At 41.3% G+C, this 17,019-nt stretch overlaps 1 protein-coding gene across 1 annotated transcript in view; it reads left to right on the top strand.

Annotated features, from left to right (window-relative positions):
* The window catches only part of LOC138762259 (probable voltage-dependent N-type calcium channel subunit alpha-1B), a 927,445-nt gene that overhangs the window by 656,266 nt on the left and 254,160 nt on the right, over positions 1-17,019 (top strand). Inside the window, exons 16-17 of the mRNA XM_069935943.1 lie at positions 1,661-1,792; positions 8,612-8,684. Coding sequence (XP_069792044.1) covers positions 1,661-1,792; positions 8,612-8,684 — 205 coding nt within the window. The remainder of the gene's footprint in view (positions 1-1,660; positions 1,793-8,611; positions 8,685-17,019) is intronic.

Here is a 17,019-nt window from a genome sequence, read left to right as displayed (position 1 = left end):
ATCCTTTATCCAGAACTCTTGGGGGACAGTGTGTTCCGAATTTCGGATTTTTCCGGATTTCAGAACAAAAGCCAGCTGCCCCAGATTTAAGCCAACCCGAATTGTGCTGCCGTCTCTCTCTCTCTCTCTCTCTCTCTCTCTCTCTCTCTCTCCTCCCCCCATCCACCTGAGTCACACTGCCATCTCTCTCCCCTCTCGCCCACCCGAGTCGCGCTGCCATCTCTCTACCCCCTCACCCACCCAAGTTGCACTGCTGACTCTCCCGCCTGCCAGAGTCACGCTGCTGTCTCCCGCGCACCCAAGTCACGTTGCCATCTCCCCCCGCCCGCCCATCGCGCTGCCATCTTTCTCCCCCCTCGCCCACCCGAGTCGCGCTGCCGTCTCTCTACCCCCTCACCCGCCCACATTGTGCTGCTATTCTCTCCCGCCCCCCCACCTGCCTGAGTCATACTGCCGTCTCTCTCCCTCCTTGCCCACCTGAGTCACACTGCCGGCTCCCCCTGCCCAACCTAGTCGCGCTGCTGTCTCTCTCTCTCTCTCTCGCTCTCTCCACTGTACCAGCACAGGAAAAAAATGGCGGTTTTTGGAGCTTTCTGGATTTTAGATGTCCGGATAAAGGTTTGTGTACTTGTATATATACAGACAGATGATAATGAACTGAACTTGAATTTCAGTGTAGAGAAAGAAGGAAGTCTTGTTTCTGGGACTGTTTATCTCAGTCTATGGCACAATGCTAATGGAGGATCATAAAAAACCCTCGGATGTGCTCTGTGAAGCATACACCTCGGACTACACTGCCCGAATGCCCAAAAGCCGCTGAAGGAGTCCAGGACACATAGTCCAAGATGAGATGCCAACACCAGAAGGGAGCTTACAAGCATACGCAGGGCAGCACCACCACTCCCCACCCCTTCCCATCACTGAGCAAGTTTTCAAAGGTCAGATTGTGCCCCCGTGGCAGACCCTGGTGGGAATAAACTGGAGTACACAGAGGAAACCCACTAAGACACGGGGAGAATGTACAAACTCCTTAAAGGCAGAGCTGAGTTTGAATCCGGATCATTGGTGCTGTAATAGCATGTGCTAATTGCATCACTAAACGTGATGCCCATAGGAATGACCATATTTGCCATTATTGGTTCTAAATTCTGGCCTAAGAAAACACAAGAGCTGGAGATGCTGGAATCCTGGCCAAACACCAGTGGGACACAACACATCAGGCAGCATCTGTGGAGAGAAATGGTCAGTCAGGCTTTTGGGCCGGGACCTTATATCAAGTATAATCTGGCCTGAGAAGTTTGTCTAAGTGTACACAACACATTAGCAGCATAGTACATAGGCTACCAAATTAAATCATGCATTCCCCCGCACCTTTCCCTGCTACTTGTAATAACTTGATTCACTCTTTCTCAATTCTGTTGAAGGATATTGGACAGAAACAATGAACGGTTTGTCTTCCTGTAGATGCTGCCTGACCCGTTGAGTTTTTCCAGCATTTTCTGGTTTCAGTTCAATGTCCGACCAAGGGTGACATCATACAAATATTGCAAATTACAGTGCAGCTTGCGTGGCTGCATTTTTGAATTGCATATCAGATGAGGGGGAAAAGCACCCCTCTGCTGTTGTTATGCAGTACACTGACAGGTCTGTGTTTTGGAAGGTACTGGAACTCATTACGTAACCTGGTGGTGTCTTTGCTGAACTCCATGAAGTCCATCATCAGTCTGCTATTCCTGCTGTTCCTCTTCATTGTGGTCTTCGCCTTACTTGGAATGCAGCTCTTTGGAGGACAGTAAGGCTCTCTTTTTAAAAAAATGTATTTAATTTTTTTTCCATATTTGTAATCATAGCCAAATACAAAATACATTAATGAATCAATATTAATATTGAGTCCATTATACATGATGGTATAAAACACCATCTCCCTCCCCTTTACAAAACACCAAGAAAATTTTTAAAAAACATAGAAAAAGAGAAATAAGTAGAAAAAATAAGAATAGAAACCTGGTTTCCAGGGGATTCCCCCTCACCTCATGGCTCTGACCATTTATATCTTTTACTACTTCAAGTTTTGAAGTTTAGGGAAAATATTTATAAATTGATTCCCACAATTTAAATACAGGTGCCTAATTTTCAAAAATACATCATATTTATTTCTCAAATTATAAGAAATCTTTTCAAGAGGAACGTAGCTATGCATTTCTGTGTTCCATCATTCCAGACCTAAATGGGCGTCCATTTCCTTGTTATTGCTATACATTTTCTTGCTTCTGCCTACACAATCTTTACAAATTCTTTTTGATAGATAATTTCAATTTTGGTCTTATTCCTTCAATATTACCTAATAAAAATAACATTGGACTTTGTGGGAATTTAATTCCTTTAACCTTTTCTAAAATAGTTGTCAAATGTATCCAAATGGGTCTCACTTTAAGTAAGGACCAAGTAAAATGTAAAAAAAGTACCTCTCCTGGTCACATCTAAAATACTGGTTTGATAAGTCTGATTTCAATCAATGTAACCTCTGTGGCATGAAATATGACTGATGTAAATAATTATATTGAATTAATTTGTATCTAAACTTTATAGTATTTGTCATACTATCTCAACATAACTCAGACTAATTTTGTTCATCAATATTAATATTTAAATCTTTTTACCAACCTTGTCAGGACCTATGTATTCCCTGTTTGGGAGTCCTCTTCTGCAATAAAGTGTACATAGCTGAAATACATTTTTGAATATGTCTATTGCGAATCAGCATTTCCACATCACTACATTTTGGTAATAACCTTGTTGGACCCAATTTATCTCTTAAATAAGCCTTTAATTGATAATAAGAAAAAGTGTATTATATCCCATATTTATTTTTTAATTTTTCAAATGATGTTAAATTTCTTCTTTCATAACAATCTTCTATATATCTAATGTAAGACCCAATGTTTAGAAATGGATTATCCATTGAGAATAGAATAAGTCAATTGTGTATCAAAGGCATTTTAGGCAAGACAACCTCCTCATTCCAATTTCGTTGTTTACCTTATTCCAGGTATTAATCCAAATGTTTCAACAAAGGTACTTCCCTCTCCCCAGATATTAATTTTGATTCCCATTTATATAATGTTACGAGCCCAAAGGACCCCAAATCCCAGGCACTTCTATCTGGGGTGCCAGCTCTTATCACAGAAGTAGCATTTTTTCAGGAGTTCACCTTTTTCTTTCCTTTGGGGTTCCAGCACTCCTGGATATTTTCTTTTTGGTTTCTAGCATTTCACTGGACCACATGCCACTTCTCAGTGTTTTGGCTAGAGTGACTGCCTGGTCATAGGTTAAGGGCTCCGTCTCCAGCAGCCTCTGTCAGATGTAACTGGAGTCAATCCCACTGTGGTGTTGTTGCACATTGACTGCCCTGACATTGACTGCCCTGACATCACATTCATTTGCCAGTGAGTCGAGAGCCAGTGCATAGGCAGCATCACTTTCCCCGGGTTTCTGGTGTCTCGTCAGCAACTTGTGTCGAGCAAGCACGACATTCCATGGCACTGCATAGTAAGCAGTCAGACGTTCCCGGGCTATAGCCAGAGTGGTAGCTCCTTGCGTTACAGTGAGAGGGACCTCACCCAGCAGAGAGTTCAGGTGGCGCCACTGTATCGCCTCATCGACCACATTGTTTCGAGCCATGTAGTAATCGAAACAAGTGATCCAGTGGTTGAAAATTTCTCTGGCCCTCGGGGCAGACTGGTTGATTATCAGCCGCTCTGGCTTGAGAGCTGCATCCATTTCTGCCAATAAAAGCCATGATTATTATTTGACCACATCCTCTTTGTCTACTTCATCAATTGGCACTTCACCACCATTAGTCACCTCAAAGTCTCGCTGATGAAACTTGCTCCATCAGGGTTCTCCAGATGGTAACCTCTTTCATTCAGGCTACCACAGAGATTCTATCTGTTCCACTTATTCCAAGAGAAACATCAGACAGATAGCACTTTCAGACATCCATTGCTCTGGAACTTTCTGTTTCCAACCAGCTTTTCCTGGCTTGCACTGTTCAGCTGGTTTCAGTGTCATACACACACTGGCTGAAAGAGTTTGTTGAGATTGGTCTCACCTCTCTCTCTCTCTCTCTCTCTCTCTCTCTCTCTCTCTCTCTCTCTCTCTCTCTCTCCAACTGCCAACTGCCAGAAAGACCATGTGACTCTGTCACTTGCAAAAACCCTCACCTTCTTCAGCAAACCACAGGAGTTCTCCTCTCTTGGCCAAGCTGTTGTCTTAGATAAACAAACCCAGGAGTGGCCTTTCTGTGAACACCCTGTAGGTACTTAAAACCAGCCAGTTTGTCTCCTCCAAAACAATGGCTATTCATTTCATTATGTCATTTCAATTAGCACCTACTTGTGAAATGTCCATAAAAGTCTCCATAGATCCTGCAATGTTACAGAATATGAATTCTTCAGTCTTTCAAATAAGATCTGTTTTAAAATGTGTGTATCTATGTAACCTACTCTAATTTTTACCAAATTCCTCCCAATATTTATCCATTACAATGTAACGTCTTTCAGTATTCTCTCTTCTATTTTAATCAATGCTGGCCTTTCTCCCTCATCAAAAAAAAGCAAGAAACCTCATTTAAGCTCCCTTATAATAGTTTTTTTTAAGTTTGATAACTGTAAATCTCCTAACTCAAACTTCCATGTCAGTTTATCTAAAGAAACTCTCGACATCTTACCCTTCCAAAAAAAGTTACTTATATTTATTTAATTCTTGAAAGAAACTTTTGTGGTATCTTTATTGGTAATGTTTGAAATAAGTGTTGTATTCTAGGAAATATATTCATTTTAACGCAATTAACCCTGTCCATTAGTGTTATTGGCAGTATTTTCAATTTATATAAATTATTTAATTTATTATATACCCATATCCCTAAATATTTTATTCTATTCATCGACCATTTAATTTGGGAATCTTGTTGGCACTTTGTGTAAGGGGCATAATTTCACTTTTATCTCAATTTACTTTGTAACCCAATAATTTCCCATATTCTTCCAGTTTTAAATATAATTTACATAACAAACCTATTGGTTCTGTGAAGTAGATCAAAATAGCATCAGCAAATAAATCATTTTTATATTTGGTTAACTGTAAATCCTTTAATATCAGGATCAAATCAAATCAATCCTTCAAGTAGTTCTATCTATAAGATAAATAGAGCAGGTGATAATAGACATCCTTGTCTTCTAGATCTTGTTAACAGAAACAGTGCTGAAATCTTCCCGTTTGTTACAACTTCAGCCTTAAGTTAATTATATAAGGCTTGAACCCAATTTTCAATACTGGTCCTGAATCGTTCAAACACCATAAACAAATAGTCCCATTCTAATATATTAAACACTTTTTCTACATCTAAAGCCTCTACCACTCTTAGATCTCCCCTCTTTTGTCCTAGATGTATTATATTAAGTAATTACTTGCAGATTGACTCTTTTTTACAGACCATGTCTGATCCATATTTATCAACTTTGATAAGAATTTCATCAATCTATTAGCTAAAATTTTTGCAATTATCTTATAATCTACATTTAACAATGAAATATGTCTATATGATGATGGTTTTAAAGGGTCCCTGTTTTTTTTTTGTGTATTACTGTTCTTATTGCAGTAGAAAAAGTTTCTTGGAGATTGTGTGTTATGCTCTCTGATCTCATACTTCCAAGTAGAAATCAGCAAATCTTCAAATTCATTGTAACATTCAGATGGAAAACCATCTTCTTCCAGAGATTTATTACTTTGCAATTATCTCAATGTACCCTCACCTACAGTGGGGTGAAGGGGACATCTAGTTCTGCTTGCTCTTGTAAACTTATCCTTAGTAGTCTTATTTGTGACAAAAAGTCTTCTATTTTATTATCGTCTCTCTGTGACTCCGATTTATATAAATTAGAACATAATTGCTAAAAAGCTTAATTGATTTCTTGAGGTTTACAGGCAGTCACATACAACTCTAATTAAATTGCATTAATCATTCTTGAAACTTGTTCTGTTTTCAACTGCCAAGCAAGAACCTCATGGGCCCTCTCAACTAACTCACAATATGGGCCCTCTCACCTAACTCACAATATCTCAGCTTAGTTCTCATTATTGCCTTCTTCGTTCTATATGTTTGTAATCTATTATACTGAAGTTACTTATTTATGTCTTATACATTTTCCCTCAGAGGGCTGTCTGCAGATTTTTTTCTAAGTATATTATCCCTTTTTTCAATTGGTCTACTTCTTTCATATGGTCCTTCTTTTATAAGTATATCATAATTTGTCCTCTTAAATGTTTTCATCGCATGCAATAAAATAAATTTATTATTAAATGAATTAGAATTAGTCTCAGGAAAAATTGAATTTGCCTTCTTACAAAATTGCAAAAATCTGGCCTTTTTAATAATATTGAGTCAAATCTCTATCTGTAAATTGATTCTTCTTTATTTAACTTGATAACTGTAAGTAATAAAGGTGAATGATCTGATAAAAGTCTTGCTTTGTAATCATCTTGGTTAATTCTTCCTTGGAGATGTGACGATATTAAAAAATAAATCTATCCTTAAATAAGAATCATGTCTTTTTGAATAAAAAGAATAATCTCTCTCTCTTGGGTGAATTTTTCTCCATGTGTCTATTAAATTCAGGTTCTTTATTAATGTCAAGGTGGATTTTGTTTCCTTTGCCCTTGATACTGCTCTAGTTGATCTGTAAAACTGGATCTAAATAAAAATTGAAATCCACAGCTATTAAAATATTAACAAATTTTTCTCGCATAAATTTTTCAACATCCACATTCAGCACATATATATTCAGAAGAGTCCAGTATTCTGAAAAAAATTGACAATGTACTATAACATAACTTCCTGTAGGATCAATCACTACATTTTGTATTGTGACTGGAAGGGCCATTTTTTAATCAAGATTGCCACTCCCTTATTTTTTAATTAAAATGAAGAAGCTGTGACATATCCCACCCAGTCTCTTTTTAATTTCTTATGTTCTGTTTCAATTAAATGAGTCTCTTGTAAAAAAAAACTACAACTACTTTCATTTTTTAAATGCATGTCAGTGTTCTTTTCCTCTTAGCATGTCCATTTAGCCCATTAACATTAAAAGTTAAAAAGCTCAATATATTACTCATTGATAAAAATAAATCTCTTTCGACTGAATTTAACACTTTTTCTTTATCACATATTATTGCTGAACTAAATTAAGGTAAAAGTTGAGGAAAAGCAATAAACATTTTCCCAAATAGAGAAAAAACTCAGAGGTGAAAATTTTTATTAAATATAATCAGAATCTTGGCATGAGACATGATTAAATAATTAAACTATTTTGAGTAGATTTAATATGTAGAAATTTCAGATGATGGTTTCATTTTACCAAATTCAGTTCAGCCCACTTTGACACCTGTTGTTTGCAGGCACACTCTTAAAAAAAACCTCGACATTTAGTTCCACACCATGGAACAAGGCATGCAATACTTAATGTGGAGTCTGGGGAGATTCAGCCTGTCATTGAGTACTCTGTCAGACTTCTACAGGTGCATTGTGGAAAGTATGCTGACTAATTGAATCACAGCCTGGTTTGGGAATTTAAGTGCACAGGAATGTAGCAACATAACCAGGCCCTTCACAGGCTCTCTCCTCCCATCCATGGCAGATGTCTGTGGTGAGGTGGTACCTCAAGACATTACCAGCATCTTAAAAGGACCCCCATAACACTGGTCACAACTTATTCTCACTGCTGCCTTTGGACAGAAGATACAGAAGCTTGAAGACCAGCCCCACTAGGCTCAAGAACAATTTATTTCAAAGAGCTATCAAATTCTTGACCCTGCTCTTGTTACACTAATGGACTACTCTTTGCACTTTATAATCACACTTTTTCCTCTTGAATGATGGTAGCTGTGAATATTTCTCTGTCAATCTATCTATCTATGTCTGGTCTGTCTTTCTGCCTCTCTGTATAGCTATCTATCTATCTGTCTGTCTGTCTATCTGACTGCAGCTACTGTACCACACAATGATGCAGCCAGTCAGAACACTCTCAGTGGTGCTCCTGTAAAATGCAGTCAAGATGAGGGCCAGTAGTCTTTCCCTCCTCAACTTCCTCAGGACTGTAAGTGCTGCTGCATCTTCCTGATGAATGGGGAGGTGCTGTGGGTCCACGATTGTTCATTCACACCAAGGAACCTTGTGGTCTCCACTCTCTTCATGGTGGAGTCATTGATATGTAATGGAGATTAGTCGGCCTTCATCCTCCTGAAGTTTACAGTCGTCTCACTACCATTATCCAGCTGAATGATATTTTTCCTAAGCTTGGGGACCAGAACTGTATACAATACTCTAAGTGTGATCTCATCATTGTTGCATGGTGTCCCTGCTCTTGTACTCAATACCATGACCAATGAAAGCAAGCGTGCAAAACACCATCCTCACCTCTTCCATGGAACAAAGCACCTGTAACCCCAAATCCTCTGCTCCACAACAGTGCCCAATTCTTGGGAGTTACAGAGCTATCTGCAGTATAAATAATAATAGCAGTGACTAAAGTGTTCTGGTTTGGTTCATTTCCAGGTTTAATTTTGAAGATGGAACTCCTCCAACAAACTTTGATACATTTCCTGCTGCAATACTCACTGTCTTCCAGGTAAAAAGTTATATATGTTTTTAATAAGTGCACTAAGTTCTTCTTCAAAATATTTTTGCCTTGAATGGGACAAGTTAACAGTTCAACATAGACAAGATGGGCCAAAGGCCTGTTTTTGTGCTGTAGTATTCTATGGTTCTAATCACACTTCTTGTGTTGTGGCAATGTGCAATGCGTTTATAAAAATGTTGGCTCTGGATGTCACCAGTCACTGCAGAGAATGCGACAGAGAAACTGGATGCAGACTGGAGATCGCTTTGTTGAGCACCTCACCTCACCTCCACTCTGTCCGCAGCAATAGTGGAGATCTCCCAGTGGCCACCCTTTCAATTCCCTGCCCCATTCACGTTGTTACGCATCTGTCCATGGTCTGACTCATGCACTGTCAGACTGAGACCACTTGCAAATTGGAGGAACCTCACTTCATGTTCATCTGGGCACCCTCCAACTGGATGGCATTAGCATCCACTTCTCTAGTTTCCATTAGTCGCCCCACCTCATCTTTCCCTCTGTTTCCTTTCCCCCAGCTCTGCTTCCACAGAGCCCCAAACAATCCTTCCCAGTCAATTCTCTCTCCCATGTCCTTTCCATATCCAAATAACACCTTTTATCTGTTGTTCTGTACTTCTCCCTCTGCCTACTCTTCCCTTTTCTCCACAGTCTTTTAATTCAGATGCCTGCTTGCCTGGCTTTTACTCATAGCTTGAAGAAGGGCTTAGGCTCAAAACATTGATAAAACATCTTTATTTCCTGTGGATGCTGTGAGACCTGCTGAGTTCCTCCAGCATTTCTGTATGTTTACTTTGTTTCATTCATTTTTTTGGGGTCTTCCACACTCAGTAACGCACCATGGAAATGAACATACATTAAGTGTGTGATTCATCTGGCGACTTGGTATTCTATGGATCAAGCGTGGGATATTAATTCAACAGAACATCACCTGCTCCTAATGGACAACTTCAGATTTTTATCCCTCGAGCTCGAGGATGATGGCTTTTGTTATTGGCCCACTGAGCGAAGACACCTGTATGTGTATTTGTTTAACGTGGACTTGATGTTGCACTCCAAGAAACACACGATACTTCACAAATCAACCAGCTAATCCAAATGCCAAGGAAACCATGATGATTGGAGCTGATTGATTTGTTGCAACCTTTGTCCGCCTTCACAGCTGTTGAGCTCAGTATAACTTCATCTACCTGTCCCACCGTTGAGGAATTGAATGGATCATTCCTTGTCATGGACCTCACCCTCGACCTTGCTGTCATGGGTGACCCTATCAAGAGCATAGCTCCAGATGGCATCACTCTCAGGATAGCAGGACCACACACGCTTCTCCACAATGACAAGGTGACAATCCACAGAGAAGAGCCATAATATGAACTGAAGGAAGGATCTAACTTGGGATCCCCTGCAATAGCTTATCAAGGTTTATTTGTGCAGTGAACCAGAGAGCTCATCAAGTCCTCTCGAGGAGGAAAATAATGATTAAAACAGGCAATGTGTGATCATTTAATACTCCATTTCTCAATGTGCTTGGGAGGGTAGAGAGGAACCACTGGCTTGAATCACTGTAGCCCTTTGGGGGGTAAGATACTCGGGATGTCAACCTTGAGTCAATGAAGGGATGGTGATATACTTCTGAATAGGGAAGGTTCATCATTTGGAGCTGAATCTGCAGATGGTGACATCTGATCCTGTCCCTCTTTGGATGGGCTGTTTGTTCAGGGAAGAAGACTTAGAAGGTGAGAGTCATATATTATACATGGTGATTCAAGGTTCCTTTAGTATCATGTAACTTTACACAAAATTGCATCCTGTCTGCCATAAGGCAAAGAGTTGCCTTATGCCCCTGACTGTATGGGAAAGAGAAGCAAAAGAAAGTCACTTCAGAGTCACTGAGAGTCAGTGGATTCAACTCCAGTGCTCCTGCAGCCACTAAGACTCCTGGTCGATCCATTAGCAAGCTGAGTTCCAGATCCAAACCACAACACGATCAGGAAGCCTTCAGCGCCCGAGGCCCTTTGGGTGTCCTTCTTGCCCTCAGCACTCTCTTGAATCCTGGCTCTGATACCTGGTTCCCTGAGCCAGTCTTCAGCAGTCTGCAGTTTGTTTGGGTCCCTGACTGTAAGTCGCCTGCACCCTGTGTGGGTCCCTCAGCTTCTAAGCCCCTTGCCTTAATCACCATCTTCTTCTCTCAACTGGGTCATCTCCTCTGCCCCACCTTCTCAACTGGGAGTTTTTCAGTACTGGTCCACTGCTCCCCTGGTGTCTGCAACCCCTGGTAGCCATTGCTGAGCACAGACCCTGCCATCTTGGCCACAAACCTGTGGTTACACAATTATAGTTTAAGAACACCATAAGATCGTCTAACAGGCCATTTAATGCAATAGTACCAGGTGGTTGAACCCTTCAGAGCAGCACTGTGTCTCCGCTCTCTCCTCTCCCCAGATCCTCTCAGCAACAGTACTGCCCTTACAACAATTCCAGAACACCTTGTTTAGAAGGAGGGGGTTGTGGTGAATCTCTGCTAAGCTGCCTGTCTCCCCTCTGGCGAGCCTTGCAGTACTAACATTGGCTGTGCATTATCTCTACTGTTAAGGACACTCCCCTTGGGTATAACTGTGTATGCACCTATTGTCTTTCATTATTGTACCAGAAGTTTCTGCTAATAAAAGCCATGAATATTGTTTGACCGCATTGTCTTTGTCTACTTCATCAACTGGCACTACAGGGGTAGATTAGTAAGGAGAATTATTTTCCTTCTTATTATTAAGACAAATAAGTAAAGGAGGTTTAACTACAGATGATGGATCATATCACAGAACAACCTGATCACATCAGAGTAGTATAAAATATCTTATATCAGGGAATTGTAGGTGTATTATTTGTATAATTTTTGTGTTCAATATTATTTTTGGACATAATACGACTTATGATTTCATTGTTTAATTATTATATTTATAGATTTTTATGTCCTGAATGAAATAAATTATGTAAGGTGGTGCTTCTAATTTACAAGTGATATGTGATATGTATATATGATTTGATTTATGATATTATTAGTCTACCTTGTGTAAATGTTTTTGGTTAAACTCAATAAAAATATCTTTAAAAAATGGTGTTGGGAGTCTCTTCTGGTTAACCAACTCATCCAGTGTTGTGGCCACATATTTGTGTAGCAGTACAGTTCAGGTTCTGCTCAGGATGTTGAAGGTGGAAGATTTGGTTCTGGTGTTGCCATTGAATGTCAAAGGAAGGGGATTGCATCCTCTCTTGCTGAAATCATTGTTGCCTGGGAAATAGGTTTTTCTTTCCTCTCAACTCCCCATGTTCCAGTATTGTCACATACGGGAATAGTCCTCTTCAATGTCTGAGAAGCTGTGACCACTTTTTAACTGTTGTAATTAAGATGAACTGCTTGAAAATGGATGAGCCAAGGCTTGGGGAACCCCTGCACAGATGTCCAGGGGCTAACTGATTGCCGTTCAGAGATAGGGAAAAAGAGAGACTTGGGGGAGGGGTTTAATGGAAGCTGGAGAAGTCGATGTTAATGCCATCTGGTTAGAGTATGCTGATACAGGATATGAAGAGTTGTTCCTCCAATTTGCAAGTACCCTCAGTTTGTCAGTGCATGAGTCCATGGACAGACATGTCAGTGTGGGAATGGGGTGTGGAATTGAAATAGTTGGCCACTATGAAGTCCTTGTTATTGCAGTGAACAGAGCAAAGTTGCTCAACAAAACATCTCTTAGTCAAGATCCAGTCTCTCCGGTGTGGGTATGCGTAGGCTGGGGGAAGGATTTGGAGTCAGGACTCGGGTGTCAGGAGCTCCAGTAACTGGGGAGATAGGAGCCCACTGCCTCGCTGATGACTATTCCACCAGCCCAGGAAGCCTCCCCGGCAGCAGTGTGGGGACATGTCAGGGATCAGCAGTGGCAGTTGGGACGTCTTGGTGATCGGCGGCAGTGTTGCAGCCAGCATTTTTTTGGTGAGAATTAAACATTATTTTAATGCTTAAAAAGCCTTCCATTGTAGTTTGCTGTTGTTTAAACATTGATACAAGTGATTTGCTGCTGCTACTGGGCTGTTTTTAAAAAGTAAAAACAGACATAGGCCTGGTCCCGACCATTTTGAATAATCAGACTTGTACTGTGTTATGTCTGGTTGTGCGTCTGCGTGTTTTGCACTGAGGACTGGAAAATGCTGTTTCGTCAGGTTGCACTTATGCAATTAGTTGACAATACACTTGACTTGATCAGAAACTTGCAATGAAGCCGAGATGTTCTGCTGAATGTAATTTTTTTTTATTGTAACCTCTATCTCTTGTGAACAGTTGATGTTCTCTCTACTACCTGTAAGAAGTCGGACCCCTCCACTCTACAACTTGTAAACAATGGAATTCTCCCTTCTGCAACTTGATACAGTCATTACCTTCCCATCTACAACTTGTAAATGATGGTATCCCTCTCTTCTACAGCCAATTCTTACTTCTACAATGTCAAACACAAGACTCAAAGATCATGACAGAGAACATCACTTCCTCACAGTAGCAGATGCAACATGGTCAGATGAAACTCTTCTCCTTCTAAAGCAGAGGGCCTGAGCAAATGCGCAATGAAGACAATATACTCATATGCCAGGCTGCTGTTGACTGTCTTCAGCTTGCCATTTAATCCAATCATTCTACAGAGCCTGGTGGAGAATCTATCCTCACTGGGACTCAACACACCTTTCTATAACTGGATTCTGGACTTCCTAATGGAAAGACCACAATAAGTCCAGGTCGATAGCAGAATGTCGAGCACTGCAATGCTGAGAACTGGTACACCTCAGGGTTGTGTGCTAAGCCTGCTCTTGTTACTCCATTGCCAGATCCAGCTCCAACAGTGTCAACGGGTTTGCAGATGATACAACAGTAGTTGGGCCTCATCAGCAACAATGATGAATCATACTATACAAAAGAGGTGGAAAATCTCATGAAATGGTGTGAGATGAGTGAGATGATCATGGACTTCAGGAGGACCAGGAACAATCACCTTCCACTACATATCAGCAAATCTTTAGTAGAGAGTGGAGAGTGCCAAGTCCCTTGAAATTCACTTAACTAGTGAGTTGCTGTGGGTAGTCAACATTTACTCACTTGTCAGGAAGGCACAACAGCGATTTCACTTCCTGAGAAAATTGAACCAGGCAAGGCTACCAGCCATCATTATGTCAACCTTCTACAGGAGCTCTAAAGATAGTGTCCTGGCTAACTGCATCATAGTGTGGTATGGTTGCTGCAGAGAAATGGATTGGGGATCAATCCACAGGACCATAAGAGAGGCAGAGAGGATTGCTGGAGTCTCCCTCCCCCACCCCCCCCCACCCCATCATTGCGATCTATCAGGATTGTTGTCTGAAGAGGGCATACAAAATCATTGAGGACCCTTTCTATCCTGCACACAGCATCTTTCAGCTTCTCCCATCAGGGAAGAGATGTAGAAGTTTCAGTGCCAGCAACACCAAGCTGAGGAACAGCTTCTTCCCACGGGCAGTGAGAATACTGAACAACCAAAGTTAACTGCTCACACTAACCATCTGAGATGCTCATATTCATGAAGCAAAATTCATTTATTTATTTATTTGTATAGATGAAATACTTGTCCTGCATATGCACTGTATGCGTGTTATGTCTGGTTATGTGTCTGCATGCTTTTCACCAAGGACCGGAGAACGCTGTTTCGTCAGGCTGTACTTGTACAATCAGATGACAATTAAACGTGAATTGTCTTGACTTGAACAATGAACAACAGAAGAAAGTGCATTTATCTCCATCCCTCTAAAACATAAAATTATGAAGGTTCCACTTGCTTTCTGCTGGAATTTTGGGATTACAAATGGTCATTGTGGGGGATCTTGGAAAAAGGTGTTGCAATCTGTTCCTAAGTCCATAAAATGTTGGAGCAGAATTAGGCCATTCAGCCCATTAAGTCTGCACTGCCTTCATTGTCCTATCTCCCTGTAACTTTTGGGGCAGTTCAGTTACTGTAGTGGTTAGCATAACACTGTTACAGCGCCACCAGTTGGAACCTAGATTTGAAACCTGCACTGTCTGTAAGGAGTTGTTGCGTTCTTCCAGTGTCTTCGTGGATTTCCTCCGGGGTCTCTGGTTTCCTCCCACCATTCAACATGTATCAGGGTTGTAGGTTAGTTGGGTATGATTGGGTAGCACAGGTATGTGGGCTGAAATGGCCTGTTACCATGCTAATCAATAATCTGTCAGCCTCCACTTTAAATATACCCAATTACTTGGTCTCCACGGCCATCTGTGGCAATGTTTCACTGTGTTTTCTTAGTGAAACACAAAAGTCTGCAGACACTGTGATTGTTTAAAATGATGTGCCTTCCAAATGATGGAAGAGCTCAGCCAGTCTTTTCAGCATCTGTAGGAGACAAAGGTATATTGCTGAGGTTTTGGACCTGAGCCCTTCTTTAAGGAATAAGCCAGAAGCAGAAAATCTCAGAATTCAGACAACAGACAATGTTTGCTGGGGGAGGTATCCAGACCAACAAAAGGTGTTAATTGGATATGATGAGGGACAAGTTAAGAATTTATCACGTTTGTGTGAAAGGTAATGGAACAGAGAGATAGAGAAAGGAGAAGGGGGGGTGAATTAACAAAACCCAGAGAATTCAATATTAATGCCATCAAGTTGGAGGGTGCCAGTCAGAAGATGAGGTGTTGTTCCTCTAATTTGTAGCTGGTCTCAGTCTGGCAGTGCATGAAACCAGACATGTCACCAAGAGAATGGGATGCAGAATTGAAATGGGTGGACACTGGGAGATCCACGCTATAGCAGTGGACACAGCTGAGGTGCTCAATGAAGCTATCTCCCAGTCTGCGTCCATTCTCTCTAATGCAGGGGAGACCACAATGGGAGTATCAGATGTAGTAGATGACACCTGCAGATTCACAAGTGAATTTGGGGCCCCAAATAGTGGTGAGGGAGGAGGTGTGAACGCAAGTGGGCATCTTCTGCAGTCACAAGGTTAGATCCCAAGGGGACGATTGGTGGGTAGGGAGGATTGGACAAAGGAGTCATGGAGGGAGCGGTCCCTTTGGAAGGCGGAGAGGAGTGGGATCACATAGTGGGTAGTGGAAATAGCAAAGGAAGATATGTTGGATGCAGAGGCTGGTGAGGTGATACATGAAGACAAGAGGAATCCTATCCTTGTGTGTGGGGGTGGAGGGGACCAGGGCCGATGTGTGTGTAATGGAGGATATGCAGGTGAGCACTAAGTTGAGGGAAAGCCACATTGTTTGAAGAAGGAGGACATCTCTGATTATCTGGCATGGAAGGCTTCATCGTGGGAGCAGATGAGACGTGGACAGAGGAATTGAGAGAATGAAATGGAATCCTTTCAGGGAACAGGATGTAGTCGAGGAGGCTGTGGGAGTTGATGGGTTTGTAGATCTCTGTCGAGAGTTTGCCTTATACGTTGTACATTCAGTTGAAAGGGAGGAACAATGCCCTCCCTCTCAGAACCACTCCCTCACTTTCTATCTCCCTTCCTCACACCCTTCTACCTCCCTCATTCTCTTCCCCTCATCCCGGTCTGTTTCCCAACCCCACCTGAGGATCTCAATCCCAGCCACTCTGGAGACCTGCTACCAGTCAGCAATGTGTCAGCCCAGCCCATGGCCCACTCTCTTCATCAGAACATCGGCTTGGTACGCAGGGCAGCTTATTGCACCTCTCCAGTGACAGTGGAGAGCCATAGGGTTATTCAGCCTGGTCTCCAACAGCATTATGTCCTGACTTGAGGTTTTTCCCCTTTCTGTAAGATCATGGGCCCACAGTCAGTAAAATCACCATATCAGCCTCCGTCTTGCGTCTTTGCTCCTTTCAAGGGAGCACCTTCAAAATGAGTTTTGCTAAACATCTATACCAGTGGCTTTCAAATTTTTTCTTTCCACTCACATATCACGTTAAGTAATCCCTATACCATAGGTGTTCTGTGATTAGTAAGTAAGGGATTACTTAAATTGGTATCTGAGTGGAAAGAAAAAGTTTGAAAACCACTGATCTATACTGTAGGTCCACCATTAAACTCGGTCAACAGCAATGCATCCATACCTCATCGATACCCAGGCTCTGATGCTGTGTGTGAATACTAAACCTCTTTTCAGTCAATTTATCCCACTGTTGGATCCCAGACTAAGAGAAGAGTGAGACTGTGTCCTTGCGTGTTTCCAATCTTAACATAAGGTAAAATATTAACATTCAAAAAAGTGGAGATTATAGTTTTTTTTAATTTGTCTCCATAGGGTTTAATCTTTTTTGAAGTA

Source organism: Narcine bancroftii, chromosome 1 (genome assembly GCF_036971445.1).
Source record: "Narcine bancroftii isolate sNarBan1 chromosome 1, sNarBan1.hap1, whole genome shotgun sequence".
NCBI lineage: Eukaryota > Metazoa > Chordata > Chondrichthyes > Torpediniformes > Narcinidae > Narcine > Narcine bancroftii.
This window is presented reverse-complemented; position numbering and strand designations above follow the sequence as displayed.